The sequence below is a fragment of the Mauremys mutica genome, chromosome 7 (genome assembly GCF_020497125.1).
Source record: "Mauremys mutica isolate MM-2020 ecotype Southern chromosome 7, ASM2049712v1, whole genome shotgun sequence".
NCBI classification, from domain to species: domain Eukaryota; kingdom Metazoa; phylum Chordata; order Testudines; family Geoemydidae; genus Mauremys; species Mauremys mutica.
Window position 1 is genome coordinate 24,491,068 of NC_059078.1, and position 20,733 is coordinate 24,511,800.

Here is a 20,733-nt window from a genome sequence, read left to right on the forward strand (position 1 = left end):
GCATCCGTACAGTTCAAATTCTGTTGATCTAAGAAGAATATTGAATAGCATCTAATGAAGCTCTAGAAATTTGACATTTATTAGTGTCTCTTTAAGTGAAATACTGTATCTTTCTTATATACTTAATTTAACCTTCTGTGTTTCTGTTCCACAGTTGTATTTCACCTTTGAAGTACTGCAGTGATTTTAGGCCCTACTTCACTATACATGACAGTGAATTCAAAGAATATACTACTCGTACACAGGCCCCGTAAGTAAGATTGATTACCGGTGTAAAAGTTGATGATCAGGTCATTCTTGCACCATAACAGTGGCTTAAAGTGAAAACTGAAAAAGAATAAATCAAATTTTTTGAGACTTCGGTTCTGGACATTTTGGAAAGAAAACCCCTTCTTTTTGGTGTTATGACACAGCAGGCTATAGTTATACAAAATGGGGAATAAACTTGCTAGGCATTAGTACTGCTGAAAGCGATCTGGCAGTTATGTTGGATCACAAATTGAATGAGTCAGCAATTTGATGCAGTTGTGAAAAAGGCAAATATCCTTCTGGATTTATTAACGGGAGTATCTGTTCCACTCAGCCCTGTAGTGGTGAGGCCTGAGCTGAAGTATTTTGTTCAGTTTTACTCCCTACAGATTGGAGAGAGTCCTAAGGAGATCAAGGAATATGATAAAGGGTTTAGAAAACATAACCTATAAAGAAGAATTAAAAACATAAAACAAAACAAAGCTGAGCATGCTTAGTCTTGAGAAAAGACAACTGAGGGGGGACCTGATCAGTCTTCAGGTATGTTAAGGGCTGTTAAAAAGAGGATAGTGATCAATTGTTCTTCATGTTCATTGAAGGAAGGACAGGAGAAAATGGGCTTAGTCTGCAGCAAGAGAGATTTAGATTAGATATTAGGAAAAACTTTCTAACTATAAGAGCAGCAGAGTCCTGTGGCACCTTATAGACTAACAGACGTATTGGAGCATGAGCTTTCGTGGGTGAATACCCACTTCGTCAGATGCAATACGTCTATTAGTCTATAAGGTGCCACAGGACTCTTTGCTGCTTTTACAGATCCAGACTAACATGGCTACCCCTCTGATACCTAACTATAAGAGTAATTAAGTTCTGGAATAGGCTTCCAAGGGAGGTTGTGGAATCCTCATTATTGGAGGTTTTCAAGAACAGGCTGGACAAATGCCTGTCAGGGATGGTTTAGGTATACTTGATCCTGTCTCTCGAGGTCCCTTTCATCCCTTCGTTTATATGATTCTATTTTAATTGTGGTTAATCCTGCTATTTAAGAGAAAAAGAAGAGCTGAAACCTGTGGTATAATATTAGTCTTCTCATATTTAGAATCATACTTGAAGTCAGTGGGACGTCTGTGTACCTGATTGGTGAAAGGGTTGAATCCTGAATGAGAAAAGATGCTTTGCTCTTCAGTAAGGGCTTGTCTGCATGGGGAAACTGACCAGAATAGCTACGGCAGAACAAATTATTCTGTAATAGTTATTCCAGAATAGTTCCTCATGGAGATGGTATATTCTGAAATAAGTCACTTTATTCCAAAATAATTATTGCATAAAATGACTAATTTTGGAATAGAGCATCGATACAAGGGTCTATCCTGGAATACCTATTGTATACTATAATAGCTTATTTCACAACAGCTATTCCATTAAATTTCCATGTGTAGACAAAATTTAAGAAAAAGTTTGTGCTTTCCTCCATGAACCTGTGTGAATGTATCAGTCATTTGTGGATTTTAGTTTTTGGGAAATATGATTTGAAATCTTGAATTTTCATAATTGCTCTTAGATCAAATTGTGGCACTTCGGATCCATATTCAAATGTTGGTAACCAGATCATATACTTATATTCAAAATAAGTATTTCATTGAAATATTACAACTTAATCAATGATTGATTGTTTGCAATAAATTTACTGATCATTTTCTGAACAAGGTTGCTTTAAAGTGTGAGCAACTGGTGACTGTTCTGCTGACATTTTTTCTTCTTTTTAAAAAAAAAAAAAATCTTTCTCAGAAAACACAGTAATGGAAAAGCATCCAAACTTGGACACTAGATTTGTGATCAATTTATTTTTAGCAAATAAATTGCAAACTGAATAACCAGTCGCATGGAATCCAAAGTAGTGTTTGTCTAAACTTTAGTGACCCCATGTTTAAAAATATCTGTTCATGTATACACGAGAGAGAAATGCATTCTTCTGGTTTTCTTCATTAAAAAATTTAGAGACTGGAAAAGGCCTTTATTTCTGAGAGTCCCTTGTTCTAAAGATGGTGAATTCTGACAATACAGTTTCCATGCAATACTTCAGCACTCAGGGTAAAAAGAGTGATAGCGTGTTTTTGTCTTACCATTTTTCTGTGAGAATTCATTTGAAAAAGACAAAAATACCCTATCACAAAACGATCACTCCACATCTGACCTCTCAGTCCTCAAAGGAACCTGCACAAACACCTTCAAAAGACAAGCCTGGAAGCTTAAATTCATAACTTGGCTAGACAATGAAAATAATGGACTTAATAGAGCCACTTCTTTTGTTTCACTGCAATAATCTGTAACCCACTAACCCACCTTTGCCCTATGACTGCAGTAGTCAGTTGCCCACTTTATCATGTGTTAATTCCTTATGCTTAACAGACTGTTCCATATTGTATTTAGTTGTGACACTCCAATTACCTTTACCAGACCTGAAGAAGCTTGAAAACTTCTCTTTCACCAACAAAAGTTGGTCTGATAAAAGATATTATCTCACTAATCTTGTCTCTTATATACTGGGACCAACATGGCTACAACAACAGTGCAAACAAAAAAGGAAAAAATTAACAACAATGAAATGCATTGAATTATGAAATGGTCTCCTAACACCTGGGGCTCCTTCAGTCTAGTTTTAGAAAGCTCGATGTTTTCCAATAGCAAACAATCAAGCATCAGCAGGGAAATAGACTAGATGATCTAATAAGTTTCTCCCCTCTTAAACTCCTGGTCATCTGGAGGAGCAATAGGTCATTTGAGAAAGGACATGGACTGACACAAGTTTTAAAGTAATAACTGCTTGTCATAGTAAAACCTTGAAGTAGCCATTTGGCTTTTAGATATACACAGGATCAAATTGCTGTTATATCTATTTAAATCCAGATAAATTCCATAGATTTGGATAGTTATTCCAGGGTTGTACCAGTGCAACTGAGGAGAACTTAGGCTAGAATTGGTACAACATGAGACTTGGCAGGAGTGCTGTCTTATTACAGTATAGTCTTTAAATAAGGTTATGTCTACTCTTGGAATTATTAATATTGCTATCGGAAATCACCAAATACTAATTTAACCAAAAATTCATTTATTAAATCCAAAGGCCAAATGATATTTATACAATTGCTCTTAATATGCGTAAAAAGCTAAATAATAAGCAGTTCACTACATCCAAACAGTAACAAAACATTTATAAGCATTTGATCAAGCTACTTACAAACTGGCTAGACCCAGGGGTGCTTAGATCCGTAGTAGTCGGGTCCAACGTGATCAGGCAGTGAATGAACCCTGTAAGAGTTTACGTTCTATACCCTTTAACAAACAAGTGATGTCATTGCCAATTACTGACTTCAGTTAATAACCAATTTGAGACAGTTCACTCTTATTTCCAGTCTTAATCCAGATAAGATTTACAATCTCCTTTCTTTCTAAGGCAGCAGTCCTCAACCTTTTGAGAGTCACACCCCCCACTTACCCTGTGCATACCCCCCCCCCCGCAGGCTGGGAGCGGGACTGCGGACAGGGGCCGAGATTGGGATGGGAGTGGAGTCACAGCCAGGCTGTGGTGGGAGCTGGGCCCGCGGCCAGGTGAACTTCCACTCTTAGCCTTGCCCCCAGTCTCAGCCCGTTTGGGAATGGAGCCACAGCCAGTGGCTGAGGCTGGGGGCTGGCGCAGGGCCCGGAGTGGAGTTGCAGCTGGGCCATGGTGGGGGCATGCCGGGCCCCCAGCCAGGTGTGGAGCCACGCCGAGGCTGGGGACAGGGCCTGGTGAGGGGACCGGAGGAGCTGGGGATATGGCTGGGGGTGGGACTGGAGCAGAGCTGGGGGTGGGGAGGGGCTCGGTGGCAGTCCCTCCACGCTTCCCTACGGGGGTGCGCCCCACACTTTGGGGACCTCTGTCCTAAAGCCTTTCCGTGGCTTCTTTATGCTGTTCAATAGTTTTCCCATTGCATCTGGGTTGACATATGCTTTAAAATTGGGGTGTGGGTTGGGGAAGAGCCATGCTGGCTCATTTTAAGACAGATTCTCTGTTTTGGTTTAAAACAATCTGCAGTCACCTGTATCAGTCAGAGGCCTTTTTAGAAATTTCCCCTTATTTCATTAATGATTTGAACCAGACATCCTCTGTTCCTCTATTTCTCATTATTTTCAAAGCCTTCCTTCTACTTGCTAGTCTGGGCCTTTCTTTACAACACATATATATATTTCCTTAACCAAACTTTAGCTAACTTTAATTCTTTAATTTCATAATGATCCTACATCTACACTATAAGATGGTGGGGGTGACTCCCATGCTTGCGTACATGTACTTGTGATAGCTTGAGTATGTGTATGCTTGCAGGGAAATCGCATCCCTAGTGTATACATAGCCTATGATGTATCTGTTCTGCAATCCTCTGAAAACTGAGACTTTGGGAAATGCTGTTTAAAAAAAAATAAGCTTTTCATATGGTTAATTATTTCTTTGTGTTGGTATTCATTTCTAACTCTTAAGAATAAGTTCAAGTTAGAATAATATTTGATATCTAAATTTCAGTGGCAAAAACTGTTGCTCTTTTGATTGAAAAATTTCTGTTCTTCTTTTTCTAGGCCTTCTGTCATTTTAGGAGTGACAAACCCTTTTTTTGCTAAAACACTCCAGCACTGGCCACACATTGTCCGAATAGGAGAGATTAAACTTCCAGGTAAAACATAAGCTCTACTCCAGAACTCTGCTTCGAAGTGTAAAATATATTGACTTTTTTCATTTTTTACCTTTAGTGAAGTCTTGAACACTAATAAACGGATAACTTAATCTAAATGCTTTGTGAGCCAGTTTCCAGGATTGAGTTTATTATGCAAGAAATTTAAGGATGTTAAATGAACTCAAACTCTCGAAAATATTGTAGGGGTGGTACTTAATGTAAAGTCCATCTAGCATTCTATTTTTCTGTCTTCAAGGTAGGAGGTAAGGATACTTATTAGCTCCTGTGTTTTTATCTTTAAAAACTCAAACAATTCTGTTTTCATACCTCTGCCAAGAAAATAATAGCTGAAACTTTTGCTAATGTGTCACTCATGAAATTCAGTTAGTTTCTGATGTTGGTTTTTTTAGACAAGGACAAAGTCCTATCGGTTCTGGCACCGGTGATCGCCACGCTACAATGGTGGTCCTGCCCGGCCAATATGCTCCAGGGAATTCCCTTCCAGGGCCCAATCCTATCACTGGACCTAGTGTCCGACGCGTCAGACTTGGGCTGGGGGCCCACATAGGGAACTCACAGACCCAAGGAATGTGATCAGCCGCGGAGCTGTCCCTTCACATAAATGTCAGGAAACTCAGGGCGATATGCTTAGCCTGTGTGGCGTTCAGCTCACAGCTACACGGCAAGGTGGTCAGAGTTCTCACGGACAACACTGCCGCGATGTTTTACATCAACAGGCAAGGTGGAACGAGGTCTTCGGCCCTCTGCTGGGAAGCCCTCAGCCTCTGGGAGTTCTGTGTAGCCCACGACGTCTCCCTGAAGGCTTTCCACCTGCCAGGCATCAACCACACACAGGCTGATCGCTTGAGCAGGGTTTTCTCCTCCCAACACGAGTGGTCACTCCACTCGGAGGTCACTCACAAGCTCTTCCGAGCATGGGGCACTCCTCAAGTAGACCTGTTTGCAACCCAACAGAACCGCCATTACCCCATGTTCTGTTCCGGGTGGCGGGGGGTAGGGGGTAGGGAGGAACGCGATCTCAGATGCCTTCCTCCTGTCATGCTCAGGTCAACTCCTTTATGCCTTTCCCCCGTTTCCCCTCATCAGCAAGGTCCTGGAGAAAGTAAAAACGGACAAGGCACACATCCTCCTGATCGCTTCAGCCTGGTCCCGGCAACATTGGTACAGACCCTCCTGGGCTTGCTGGTGGCCCCTCTGTGGCCATTGCCGCTCCTCCCGGACCTATTCTCCCAGGACCAGGGCCGCCTCCTCCACCCCAACCTAGCCGCCCTCCATTTGACAGCGTGGCCGCTCAATGGCTAGATGCGGAGGAGGCAAAGTGTTCTGAAGGGGTCAGGCGTGTCCTCCTAGAAAGTAGGAAGCCATCCACGCGCCAAGCCTACCTAGCGAAGTGGTCCTGGTTCTCCAGGTGGGCAGGCGAGCGGGGTACTTCCCCAATGGCTGTCCCACTCCCACTTATCCTTGAGTACCTCCTTCACCTTAGAACTCAGGGCCTGGCGCCTTCCTCCATCAAGGCGCACCTGGTCGCTATTTTGGTGTTCCACCCGCTGGTCCAGGGCTGCTCCGTTTTCTCCCATGCCATGACTGGGCGTTTCCTCAAAGGACTTGACTGGTCCTTTCCTAATGCTAGAACCCCGGTTCCTCAGTGGGATCTAAACTTGGTGTTATCCCGTCTCACGGGGGCCCCGTTCTTCGAGATGTGTTGCTCATGTCTATTCCACATTCCGCCCTCCTTCCCCTCTGTCAGAGTTGGTTTGGCAAGAAGGAACTGAGGGTGAGGGGAGCGCGTGGCTCCCCTTATAGCGCGCTATAGAGGCGCCACTCCAGAGGTTGCAGCAGCGCTCCCCCTACGGGTATTGCTAATGGAAAAACTTACGGCACCGGTGCACGTGGCGAGCACACACACCTACTGTGGAATAGACACGAGCAACACATCTCGAAGAATGCCAGTTAGGGAACAGGTAACTGTCCTTTTCCAATTTTCTCCAATATAGAGGATTTTTAATATTTTTTATTTTAATGCAGTTTTGTTCAATGGAAAGTCTGCAAGACTTAGTTTATCTATTACATTTTCATATATATTTTAGTTGGGATGCTTACCTGCACTTCTGATATCTCGTGTCATTAGGCAATGTACTGAATAAAAATAAGGATTTGTAAATACATGTGTTATTTTGTATTATACAATGTATTAATTGTGGTGCATGCACCCAAAGAAAAGATTTTTAAGGTGGTGGTGATTTTAAATATTTTGGCAGGTGAAGTTCCAAAGCAAGTGAAAGTGAAAAAGCTGAAGAACCTAAAGACTTTGGATTCTAAACCTGGTAATAAGCTTGATCATCATAAAAACATAAGCCTTACCATTTTCTTTACTAAAAATGCATACCTTAGCTGTTTTTTTGGCTGTATTCTTTTTTTTTCTTCCAGGTGTTTATACATCTTATAAGCCATACTTGAACAGAGATGAAGAAATTATAAAACAGTTACAAAAGGTAAACTTGCAGATCTGTTTATTGAAACTGTTTTGTATGTTGGTAGATCTTTTTCTTCATATATGGGTTGTCAAATATGTAGACGGAACTCTGAGTATGTCTACACTACGGGATTATTCCAATTTTACAGAAACCGATTTTTGGAAACAGATTGTATAAAGTCGAGTGCACGCGGCCACACTAAGCCTGATGGGGCCAAAAATTTGTCGCGGGGGGTTATGGATAAATGTTGTCAGTCAATCCTCCCTCCGTGAAAGCAACGGCAGACAATCATTTCGCACCCTTTTCCCTGGATTGCCCGGGCAGACACCATAGCACGGCAACCATGGAGCTCATTCAGCCTTTTTTCACTGTCACCGTATGTCTACTGGATGTTGCTAACAGACGCGGTACTGCAGTGCTACACAGCAGCATTCACTTGCCTTTGCAAGTTAGCAAAGACGGTTACCAGACATACTGTACCGTCTGCTGCTGTCATGGGTGCTCCTGGTCGGCCTCGGAGAGGTTGGTCGGGGGCGCATGGACAAAAATGAGAATGACTCCCCATGTCATTCTCTTCTTTAAGTTGTGTCTAATGGAGAGTCAGTCCTGCCTAGAATATCAGGCAAGCCTACTAAAGAACCAGAGAGGTAAACGGCTGCTCTGGGTCAGAGCCCCAGACATCCCACAGAAATGATGAGCTGCATGCCATTCTAGGGGGTGCCCCTGCAACAACGCCACCCGTTGCTTCCCTCCTCCCCTACCCCTCCTGGGCTACCATGGCAGTTATCCCCCCATTTATGTGATGAAGTAATAAAGAATGCATGAATAAGAAACAACACTGACTTTATTGCCTCTGCAAGCAGAGATCAAAGGGAGGAGGGAAGGGCAGCCTCCAGCTGCCATGATATTCCAGGCAGGAGTGAATCTCCATTAGACAAAACTTAAAGAAGAGAATGACCTGGAGTCATTCCCATTTTTCCCCAGGCACCCCCGGCCGACCTCACCGAGGCCAGCCAGGAGCACTCACGGGACGACAATGACGGATATCAGTCATACTGTACTGTCTGCCGTCCACAAGGCAAGGGAAGGGGATGCTGCTGTGTAGCGCTGCAGCACCGCATCTGCCAGCAGCATCCAGTAGACATACAGTGACATTGAAAAAAGGCGAGAAACGATTTTTTTCCCTTTGCTTTCACAGAGGGAGGAGGCGTGGGGCTGACGACATATATCCTGAACCACCCGCGACAATGTTTTTGGCCCTTCAGGCTTTGGGAGCTCAGCCAAGAATTCAAATGGTTTTCAGAGAGTGCAGGAACTGTGGGATAGCTACAGTCGTCAGACGCCCCTCCCTCCGTGAGTGTCCATTTGATTCTTTGGCTTTCTGGTACGCTTGTCTCAGCTCCTTAGTTTCACGCAGCACTGTGTTGAGTCCCCGTTGTGGCCTCTGTCCATTGTGGCCTTGGAGATTTTTTCAAATGTTTTGGCATTTCGTCTATTGGAACAGAGTTCTGATAGAACAGATTCATCTCCCCATACAGAGATCAGATTCAGTAACTCCAATACAGTCCATGCTGGAGCTCTTTTTTGATTCTGGGACTGCATGTTCTGACCTGTGCTGATCAGTTCTCCACACTGGGCAAACAGGAAATGAAATTCAAAAGTTTGCTGGGCTTTTCCTGTCTACCTGGCCAGTGCATCCGACTCCAGATTGCTGTCCAGAGCGGTCACAATGGTGCACTGTGGGATAGCTCCCGGAGGCCAATACTGTCGAATTGCGGCCACACTAACCCTAATTCGAAATGGCAATACCGATTTGAGCACTACTCCCCTCGTCGGGGAGGAGTACAGATATTGATATTAAGGGCCCTTTATATCGAAATAAAGGGCTTCGTTGTGTGGACGGGTGCAGGGTTAATTTGGTTTAACGCTGCTAAATTAGAGATAAACTCGTAATGTAGACCAGGCTTCAGAGACTAAAACAAAAAACTCTGAAAATATGAACTTGGACACTTATGTCTTTGCCCTGCCTGAGCTGATTCAAACATTGTCTTCTAGGAGCATTTGTCTTCCTGTCAGCAGTTGTAGTCGTGCTTTTTAAAAAAAATAATAATAATAATAATGGTGGAATTTAAAAAAATTTGGGTAAGAATCCAGAGAGTTTAGATGATTAACCAAAGTCTGTCCATGCTTTTTCCAACCTCTTCAGCCTAGAAATCTCGTGTGTGAGTTTTCTCAACTCAAAATTTCCTAGCTTTGACTGGTTTATGGTTATTCTCAGAATATTTTTTTCTCCTAGTGTTTCGGTTTCCTTTCCTAGATGAACTTGAAATACAGAGATCATGTAAAAACATAATAAAAAAGAAACAGAAATCACTGCAATCTATATTAAGACTATTAAAATGCAACACAATTAATAGTGTTAGTGATTTCTCTACAGCAATGCCTTAATCTGTTTTAAATAGGTGTACATCAGTGGAGTGTGAACCTGGTCTTTGATGAGTCTCCTAATTGTTTAGTAATTAAGAAATCTTTTTGTCATATGTTGGAATAATAGATTATTACTATGGTTGCTTCTTACAGGGTGTACAACAGAAACGTCCTGCAGAAGCCCAAAGTGTAATTCTTAGACGTTACTTCTTGGAACTGACACAAAGCTTCATCATTCCATTAGTAAGATGACATATGTAATATTTATTGGCCAACACCTCTGATAACAATATATTTCTTCAGTATAAAAGCTATTGTCATAATTTCTTTCGAATAACTAGAGTTCAGGGCTGCCTTTGTGATTTTATTTTTTAAACATATAATTGGTCCTGCAGTTTTAATTTGCTCAGGTGTGCTAGGAAGATGATGATGGTGGTTTAGTAGTCTAAGCATCAGATTTGAAGCATTTTAGATAATAGGTAATAATTGGAGATATACCGATCTCCTAGAGCTGGAAGGGACCTTGAAAGGTCATCGAGTCCAGCCCCCTGTCTTCACTAGCAGGACCAATTTTTGCCCCAGATCCCTAAGTGGCCTCCTCAAGGATTGAACTCATAACCCTGGGTTTAGCAGGCCAATGCTCAAACCACTGAGCTATCCCTCCCCCTGAAACCACAGGTTCAGATCCCAGCAGGGTACATTTATCTGTGTATCCGTAAAGGCAGATACTGTGAGGTAGTCTTTCAGATGAGACCTCAGCAGCAGAGATCCTGTCTGTTCTAAATGGACACTAATGATTCCATAGTATTTTTTTGTTTTTTTTTTTACTTTGAGTACTTCCTCTAACTCTTCACATATTCTTTGAATAAACTTTCTCTCCCAACATTGAACATGCTGTCAACTGCTTAGTTGTCTCCTTTAATCCCAGAGCTGGCTGGATTTCAGTGGTGTTGAATGTACATAGTTTATAAATCACTTTGTGATGAGAAGAGCTATATAAATGTATATTATTATACTTCGTTATGATAGCTGAGAAGACTGTTCTAGGCAGCCTTTTTCAACCAAGTGGCATATTACCGCGAATTGATTAAAAATACAGTGGCTCCAAAATCAGGATTTTGTTTCTTAAATTATTTTTCTTCCTTCTCAGGAACGTTATGTGGCAAGCCTGATGCCCCTGCAAAAGAGCATATCTCCATGGAAGGTAAGGAAATAATCCTTGAATGAGCTGAAAATGTTTGTGACTAAAGAAAACTCATACTTAAGCTGCCAAAAAACTTGGTTTCTTTTGTAGAGTCCACCACAGTTGAGACAATTCAGCCAAGAAGACTTTATGAAAACACTTGAGAAAGCAGGACCACAGCTCACCTCTGGATTAAAGGGAGACTGGATAGGACTTTACAGGTCACTTTTTAAAATGAGACCCCCAATTTGTATGTAAATACAGTGATGCCTAACACGTTACATGCCCTTTTTGTTATAACTGAATGTTATGCAAAAGGATTTATTTATATAGTTCGCGTCTAATCAAACAAATTCATAATGTTTAGCAAACTTTAAATATCCATTTAGATATGCCCCTCTGGGTAACCTGTTAATGGTTTTCTTCATGTGACAGTGCAAAGTATTATAGATCACTATATTCTAGTATTAAAAAAATTACTAGATAAATGGGAAGAAAAGCTTTTCAGTAGGGAGCTCTAAATAGCTGAATGTGGGATCTCATAGTTTCATCCTGGTAAGTCTTATATTCTGGACTCATTTTATCCCCAGAACATCTCTTCTGTCTATTTGGCTGTAATTGTAGTACCTTCTCAAATGGGAAGTTAAGATGCACAGTTTTCCTGATGGAATGGCCAGCAAGAGTGCTGGGTAAAGCACCTCTTTCACTCCATCTTTTATACATCATAGTGCTTTGATACTACAGGGGGATCCAGTGGATATAGCGTACTTGGATTTTCAGAAAGCCTTTGACAAGGTCCCTCACCAAAGGCTCTTAAGCAAAGGAAGCTGTCATGGGTAAGAAGGAACTTCCTCTCATGGTTTGGTAACTGGTTAAAAGATAGGAAACAAAGGATAGAAATAAATGGTCAGTTTTCAGAATAGAGAGAGGTAAACAGTGGTGTCCCCCAGGGGTCTGTTCTGGGACCAGTTCTATTCAACATATTCATAAATGATCCGGAAAAAGGGGTAAACAGTGAGGTGGCAAAATTTGCAAATGATACAAAACTATTCAAGACCGTTAAGTCCCAAGCAGACTGTGAAGAGCTATAAAAGGATCTCACAAAACTTGGTGACTGGGCAGCAGAATGGCAGATGAAATTCAGTGCTGATAAATGCTAAGTAGTGCACATTGGAAAACATAATTCCAACTATACGTATAAAATGATGGGATCTAAATTAGCTGTTACCACTCAAGAAAGATCTTGAAGTCATTGTGGATAGTTCTCTGAAAACATCCACTCAATTTGCAGCAGCAGTCAAAAAAGTGAACAGACTGTTGGGAATCATTAAGAAAGGGATAGATAATAAGACAGAAAATATCATATTGTCTCTATGTAAATCCATGGTATGCCCACATCTTGAATGCCGCATGCAGATGTGGTCACCCCATCTCAAAAAAAGATATATTGGAATTGGAAAAGATTCAGAAAAGGGCAACAAAAATGATTAGGGGTATAGAATGGCTGCCATATGAGGAGAGATTAATACTGGGACTTTTCAGCTTGGAAAAGAGACGATTAAGGGGAGATATGATAGAGGTCTATAAAATCATGATTGGTGTGGAGAAAGTAAACAAGGAAGTGTTATTTACTCCTCCTCCTAACACAAGGACTAGGGGTCACCAAATGAAATTAATAGGCAGCAGATTTAAAACAAAGTATTTTTTCACACAATGCACAGTCAACCTGTGGAACTCCTTGCCAGAGGATGTTGTAAAGGTCAAGACTATAACAGGGTTCAAAAAAGAACTAGATAAATTCACAGAGGATAAGTCCATCAGTGGCTGTTAGCCAGGATGGGAGGGGATGGTGTCCCTAGCCTCTGTTTGCCAGAAGCTGGGAATGGGTTACAGGGAATGGATCACTTGATGATTACCTGTTCTGTTCATTCCCTCTGGGGCACCTGGCATTGGCCACTGTCGGAAGACAGGATACTGGGCTAGATGGACCTTTGGGCTGACCCACTGTGGCCGTTCTTATGTACAATGATAGGCTCTTTTTAAAAAATGCTTCTGTCTTTCAAAATGCAATTGGTAAGATCATCTTCGTGGCTTATGTTCCTGACCACATCATAGTTTTCTTTGAGTTCTTCCTCTAGTCCCCCAAGACATTACTTTTTGTCTTGACCCTGTAAGGCTCTTCATAACTTAGCCTTACCCTCTCTATCTGACCTAGTATCATACTGTACTGTTGAGCCCTGCCTTCACTCTGCCAAAATTCTTAGCTTTTACTGCCCATCTGACAACTTTTTCCTTAAGCATCTTTGCCACGCCACCCCTTATACATTTTTTTTTTAAATCTCTACTATAATCGTTACAGCTAGTACCTTTATCTTCTTTACATGCCCCCTTAACACTCACCTCTGCTGTGATGCCTCCAAAACCCTGCTTGCTGATCATGGATAGGCAGATGTTTTTCCTACTCCCATACGTTTAGGCTTGGCCAGTCCTCACTGTACCTTTTTATCCTAATTTTAAAAAGAAAGGAACTAACCAAGTTGTGTTAATCCTTCTCCATGTTTATTTTCCTTGTATGTTATATCTCCATTTTTCTATCTTTTGTGAAGTCCTCCAGGACAGGTTTTGTCTCTAACATATGTGTGCACAGCACCCAGCATAATCAGGTCCTGGTCCTTGGGTGATACCATAATATAAATCTTTAAGAATAATCTGTATAAACAGAAATAGATGGATATATAGTACTCGTATACCTATCCATATGGGAAGTAAGAATCCCGAGGTCAAAGAAGCTGTGTTATATTAACTCCTAAACTCATGAAGAACTAGCAAGAGCGATAATAATCATGAAACTCTTTAGTTCTCAATCACCTTTCCTTTCATTAGAATGGAAACTGTTCGCCAAAGCGTAATGGCAGGGGACATCAAATTGTTTTTGATAATCAACATTTCAAATAAAACAAGAAGTCATTTAAATACAAGCATCTTTGTGCCTGAAGACTTCATAAGGACTTCAGAGCATAAGGCTTTTTGGTGTTTTTTTTGAAGGGACACAGAAACTTGTTTCAGAAATAGTGACATTTTTTAATAAGTGTTCCACTACGTAACTTTCCTTCCCAAGCAGAATTAATAATTTTTCTGAAAGATGAAAACCTTCTAATTGATATTTATATCCTCCTCCTCCCCATAACAAAACTACTATACAGTCTTGTGAAGTTGTGTAAGAGACTTGATGATGGAGGAAAAAGAAAGAATTGAATTGAGAATGTAATTTAAAATATAAATTTGTTTGCACTGTTTTATTAAAGACACTTCTTGAAATCTCCAAACTTCAATGGCTGGTTCAGGACCCGGCGGAAGGAAATGACACAGAAGTTGGAGGCCCTCCATTTAGAAGCGCTCTGTAATGAGGTAAGAAAAGTATGATTTTTTTCTTTTAGTGATTTATAAAACTTTTTTCTTTTATATCAAAACTTTGCTCCATGTTTCAGAAGTGTTCTCTCCTCGCCACCTGTCAACTGTAATCGTTAAAAAGATTGAGACACTTGTCAGAATTTTTTATTTCAACTAAAAACATAAAAATAAAAAAAGTTAAATTGCAGTTTGAAACACTTAAAAAAAAAAAATCTCTGCAGCATTTGGAACCTAAAGGGTGTGCTAATGCTGGAGAGCTGGAAAATGAAATTGACCAGCCTGTGTTTGTCTTAAGATGACAAATGCATAAATAGTGAGAAGTAGTATATTGCAGTAATGTTCTAAATACACCTCTATCCCAATATAATGCAGTTGTAGGGAGCCAAAAATCCCTACCGCGTTATAGGTGAAATGCCGTTACATCGGGGTAGCGGTGGCAGGGCTGCAGCAGTGATTTAAAGAGCCCGGGGTTCCGGCCACAGGGAGCCCCAAGGCCCTTTAAATCGCCGTCAGAGCCCCGCTGCCGCAGCTCCGGATAGCAGCGGCAGGGCTCCAGCAGTGATTTAAAGGGCCCAGGGCTCCGCAGCAGGTGGAGCCTCGGACTCTTTAAAGTGCTGCCCGAGCCCCGCTGCTGCAGCCCTGGCGTAGCGGCGGCAGGGCTGCAACGGGGCTCCGGCGGCACTTTAAAGGGCCCAGGGCTCCGCAGCAGCTGGAGCCCCGGACCCTTTAAAGCGCCGCCGGAGCCCCGCTGCTACCGCGCTATACGCGAACCCGTGTTATATCGGGTTGCGTTATAGCGGGGTAGAGGTGTATACTAGAAGTTTTTCAAAAGTAAATTAATGGTTTTGTTGAAAGTAGTGTGTGTTTATGTATGTAAATATTTCAGCATTATGAATTTTTATCCTTAAAGGACTTGCTTTTCTGGAGTCAGAAACATACTGAAGTAGAAACAGTGGATCTTGTCTTAAAGCTAAAGAATAAACTGGTATGTAACTATAGTAAGTACAGAAGAAATTTGTCACTTCATATTGTAGAGTGAGTGTGTTTGTGTGTTTTACATCCACTTCAAATTGAACTGAATGTTCCTCACAAGACTTTGATAGCTCAGAAGATTGATGGTGATCATCCAGGTCACTAATTCAAATGTGGATGGCCCAGTTCAGCAGTAACCAAAAGGCTGGTGGCTGAACAGTACTTAGAATCATAGAATCTCAGGGTTGGAAGGGACCTCAGGAGGTCATCTAGTCCAGCCCCCTGCTCAAAGCAAGACCAAGCCCAACTAAATCATCCCAGCCAGGGCTTTGTCAAGCCTGACCTTAAAAACCTCTAAGGAAGGAGATTCCACCACCTCCCTAGGTAACCCATTCCAGTTCTTCACCACCCTACTAGTGAAAAAGTTTTTCCTAATGTCCAACCTAAACCTCCCCCTCTGCAACTTAGATGGTTTAATTGATTGTTTCAGTCCTGTGCCTAGCTGACATCTCAAAACTCACTTGAACAGGATCCACGGCTTCCTGAGTGTCCCCCTCATGGCCAGTGGTTGCTCTCCAGCACCTTTCCTCTGTTTTCCTCTCTTCAGGGCCCCTGAAATAACTGCACTCAGGCTTTTCTCTGGGTTTACATCACCCCTGCCTAGTGCTGGTTTAATAACAGAAACTGTTCAAAACAATCCTCAGGGTCCCAAAATACAATCCATCACCACAACCCAAAAGTTAATACTTAGCTCTGGCATCTTCTGTCACAGCCAGAGCTCTTCTTCTGTTCCAGTCTGTTGTCCCATCTCTTCCAAGCTGGAGCTCAGCCTTTTGGCACTGATCTCTAAGCCCATACCCAATCAGGGGAGTCCTATTTCCAACTCATTGGTCTCTGGCCTCAAAACTCTCCTGATGTCAGCATCTTTCCAGCAGGAGCCTTTCTCACGCCCTGCAGTGACCTGGGCTTTCTGCTGCTCTTTATAGGAAAATCACCTGATCTCGCTTGTGGCTCATTCAGTAATCAGGGTTGGCTAGCCCTAGGCCCTCCATACCTTGAGGAACAAGCCACCCAGTTACACTTACTGATGTTGGCAATCTAAGTAGAGCTGCCAAAATTAAGGGCTCAGTCCTGTTCCCATTGAAGCCAATGCGTGTTTTGCCACTGACTCCAATAGGAGCAAGACTGAGTCCTAAATGAACCCGGAAACCAAACTTGCCTTGATTCCTGGAAGTTTGTCCAAATCAAGGTTGAAATAAGCTGGTGGTATGAGGGGAAGCTTGCATTCCCACTGTCCACGTATCTGTTAATTAGATGGAGGACTTCAGATCCATTAGTCTGATTTCTTTTATGAACATTACATTCACTTGCAGTTTTTTAATTGAAAAATGTGTTTAATTGTGCTTCCTATAGTTCCAGGCTGACAGAGAACATCTACCCATGAAACCTGACACTATGGAAAAGCTACAGATGCACATTGATGCAATTATACTAGCACTCCCAGATGACTTACAGGATATTCTGCTCAAAACTGGTACAACATGATTTGTATTAGGATTTTTATGCTGCAAACACACAACATATTCCAAAGCTTCACGGAAGAGACTGGCAGAGATCAATGGACTGGAGCTGCGAATGGTATACTAACACTTGTAATTGACAGTAGTAATAGTGGAAAAACAATTTTTAGCTTTTCTTTTTAAAATAGAAACCTGCAGGGGTTCCACTTAAATACTGATGGAACTAAAGAATTTCTGTGTTCATTATGTTTAAAACCAAGTGCTCTTATTAACAACCTGTGGGTATATGAAATTATGAAACATGCAGGACCACAATGCAATGCTGGCATTGCAGAATGTTTTTTTTTTTAATTGGTGCCGCTGTGCACAGTAATGTTAACTCAGGGGGAAGCAACATTCACATTGGCTTTGTAAAGAGACTGTCCCATTTAAGGTAATATCTAATTGTTTTTAATGCCTTCTTTCTTTAGATATTTTTAATCTGATGTTAAAAACTAACAGCCATGCTATTGTGACTTGGATGAAGTACATAATAGTTGAGGAATTGTGTTGGCAAATCAAAATTTTATGATATATAGAACTGCTATTAGCAGAGACAAATGAAAGCATTAAATAGGCTATTAATCTTGTTTTACTTTTTTTTTCTTCAATGATTATATTACACCTGCCTCTGGACAGAAAAGAAGGCATCTGTTAAATATATCCTAAGAAAGAGAAACTGGTATATTTTCCTTTAACTTTGTCCATTTAAGGTCAGATAATGGGTAATTGTCTTCACAGGCCTTAATGCTTACCCCAGATTAGTTGTATTTTTATCACTGAACAATTAAAATAATTTTAAAGCTGAACTGCTGAAATTAAGGATTTAAGTTTCCATTAATCTTAACTATATAGTCTGCATCACAAAATATAAAGTGTTGCTTACTAAATATACCAAGTTTAATGTTACTGTTGCTCATCCTGTAATAGATGTCAGTAGTGCTAACTGGCACAGAATCCACTGTAGTTGAGGATCATTGTAGTAGTAATCTTAAGGTGTGCTTTTCTCTCCTGCCAGGAAATGATTGTGTTAGACTGTTTTTTAGGAGGAGGAAATGGGGCAGGAGAGAGGAGACTATATTACTTTCAGCTGAAGGAATCTTGGGGATTGTTGAGACTATATCCAGAAGGAGTTGCAGCACAGTTAAGCTACTTAAAATACATGCATACAGTAAACATGCATAAATAATAATTTTTCATTCTATATTAAGCAACAAGAATTTGTTGCCACTAGATCACCTTAAACCAAGAAAACTAAGACTGGTATAAGAAGTGCACATTTGCTCTGCATGCAAAGAGTGACTTTGAGGATCCATTCCAAGCAGGATAAGATGAAGCCATGATGTACAAATAAATACAGTACATACTTTATACTCTTAGATGACAAGTGGTTCACAGTGATCAAAAGATTCTGCTTTACGTACTTTGGGTAGAATACGAAGTCTTGTAACGTTGCAATCCTGCTATGGAAAAAATGCCTTTGTATGATAAATGTTTCATACTATCTTTCTAAAAATGTCTTATTTAGGTATAAACTGTCACATTGTTATTTTTAAGAAAATACGTATTTTAATACTTTTACAGTTTATATAACATTCATGATCAGAAGTTAGTTTAACTAATTGTATCAAGACTGTCATTTAAATTATACCACTATGGCATTAATTAATCTCTAACTTGCAATTTGTTTTGCACAGCTGATGACTAGCATTTCTAACCCTGAAACTGAAAAGTGGCCATTAAAATATTTAACTGAAGCACTGTATGATATCTTATAACTGTGTAAACTGGCATCAATTATGTCAGCCTATTACCACTTGACTGAAAATATGTATTTTTGTAAAAGGAAATAAATGTCAATCTTTTGGAATGTTTATTTAGGTTACTTGTTCAGCAAATCAAATGTCCAAATTATCTCCTGCACTGAGGAATTGTTGAAGCTGTTCAGCAGCCTACAGAGACTGTTCCTTATTTGCCCCTCTGCCAGAACCCTCATCATTTGTCTCACTACAACAGCAGAGAAGACACCCTCTTCTCTCCTCCTCCCCCCCCCCCCCCCACGCACACACAGCAGCAACCGCTACTAGACTCAAAGGAGAATGTGAGGGTATGTGACTGGGAGAAGACTCTAGGGGGATGGGGAGTAGATGAGAAAGGAAGGGGAAAACTCTGGACAAGGGAAGCAGAGAGAGGAAGGAAGGTGATGCAGTATAAGGAAATAAGTGGTGAAATAACAGTGAGTGGGGGGACAAGACGTTTTGGAGGGACAGACAAGGGAAGAAGTCCTAAGGAGGAAGAGAGGGGGGGAAATGAGCAGGAAAGAAAGGCAATGACCTCACAGAAGGAAGGTGAGATGATGCCAGATGCTTCTGCCTACTTTTCACCCTCTGAAAATGCCTGAGGGAATTGAGGAGACAATCTGCTTGGGCCTTCTGCAAGCTAACAAATTGAAGCATCAGTGACAGATATGGAGCTCCCCTGTGACAATTTATGAATACTGTATGTTGGTCTGGTTCCTGGGATGCTTACAGTATGAATGTATTGCTTTTAGTGTAATAGGGGACTGTCTGGAAAAACAAGCAGGAAAGAAAAGAATGGTCCAATATAGCCACCTCTCAGCAAACAGTTAAAAGTTGTTACGGGTCAACACAAGAACTAAACATAAACAGGACAGGTGAAATATTATCATGTAAAGCAACCATAAACACATGAAAAGACCTAGGTTTACAATTTATGATTAAAACTCTACTATCTATACAATATACATAGACATAAAATGTAAAAACTTAAATAACTTAGAAACAGTAGCCAATCAGTTGTTTTAATTGTCATATTTGAATTCAGCACATCAAAATACATAATAAATAGTACATTTTATCTCTGAAGCAGACGACTTCTCAAAAATTGTAGACCAGTGTAATCAAGTCATTATAATAGAAATCATCTGTTAAAGTAATTCCTGATAAGCCTAAAGCATCTTTTGATAATTATCTTATTAATTGCAGAATACATCTGCCTCATCTAGGTTACAAGTGGTTCCTTTCTGGACATTTCTTTAAGGGTCAAGAGTTGAGTACAAAAGACACAATCCATTATTTAACAAAACACTAAGGTCTAGCTAAAATTCAGTATTATCGATAATGCACTAGGGTCAGCTAAAGTTCCAAGTAAATCAGGGATAAAAGAGTACAGGCCTACTAGGACAAAGATGTTCATTTATTTAAAACAAAACCCTCTTTAACACTGTAGCCAGCACCTTTGATTAACGCAACAGTTCCTGGGATTTCTGGTCAAGAAATTGAATTTAATACAAAAATAATAAAGGATTAATATTTACTATCCAATATAAACACACAAGCTTGCTTGACGCTTTTCCCTTTGATGTTAGTTTCCACCCACCCCATATTCTATTTTGGTAACTGGCAGTGAAGATTTTCCTTGAATTCCAGTGCTTGGGAATGGGCAAGTCTCTGACTTCTCTGCAAAACTTAGGAGCACCCCAACTAGTGCAGGGACATGAGAGCCTTGGGTTCTTCTTCGAGTGCTTGCTCATATTGATTCCAATTAGGTGTGCGCGCGCTGCGTGCACATTCGTCGGAAGATTTTTACCCTAGCAACACTCGGTGGGTCAGCTGGGTCGCCCCCTAGAGTGGCACCGCCATGGCGCCAGATATATACCCCTGCCGACCCAACGGCCCTTCAGTTCCTTCTTACCGCCCGTGTCAGTCGTT

General features: G+C 41.1%; 1 protein-coding gene across 5 annotated transcripts in view; it reads left to right on the forward strand.

The window, feature by feature from the left end:
* DENND6A (DENN domain containing 6A) overlaps positions 1-18,872 on the forward strand; it is a 59,511-nt gene extending 40,639 nt beyond the window's left edge. For 4 of the 5 annotated variants that reach the window (XM_045024861.1, XM_045024858.1, XM_045024860.1 and 1 more), the window contains 10 exons: positions 155-250; positions 4,861-4,955; positions 7,235-7,300; positions 7,404-7,468; positions 10,031-10,120; positions 11,028-11,081; positions 11,172-11,281; positions 14,366-14,468; positions 15,382-15,456; positions 16,857-18,872. In XM_045024861.1, coding sequence (XP_044880796.1) covers positions 155-250; positions 4,861-4,955; positions 7,235-7,300; positions 7,404-7,468; positions 10,031-10,120; positions 11,028-11,081; positions 11,172-11,281; positions 14,366-14,468; positions 15,382-15,456; positions 16,857-16,988 — 886 coding nt within the window. In that variant the 3' untranslated portion in view covers positions 16,989-18,872. Of the gene's footprint in view, positions 1-154; positions 251-4,860; positions 4,956-7,234; positions 7,301-7,403; positions 7,469-10,030; positions 10,121-11,027; positions 11,082-11,171; positions 11,282-14,365; positions 14,469-15,381; positions 15,470-16,856 lie in introns of all 5 variants that reach the window. The other variant, XM_045024859.1, reaches the window with a different exon arrangement.
* Positions 18,873-20,733: the final 1,861 nt, after the last annotated feature.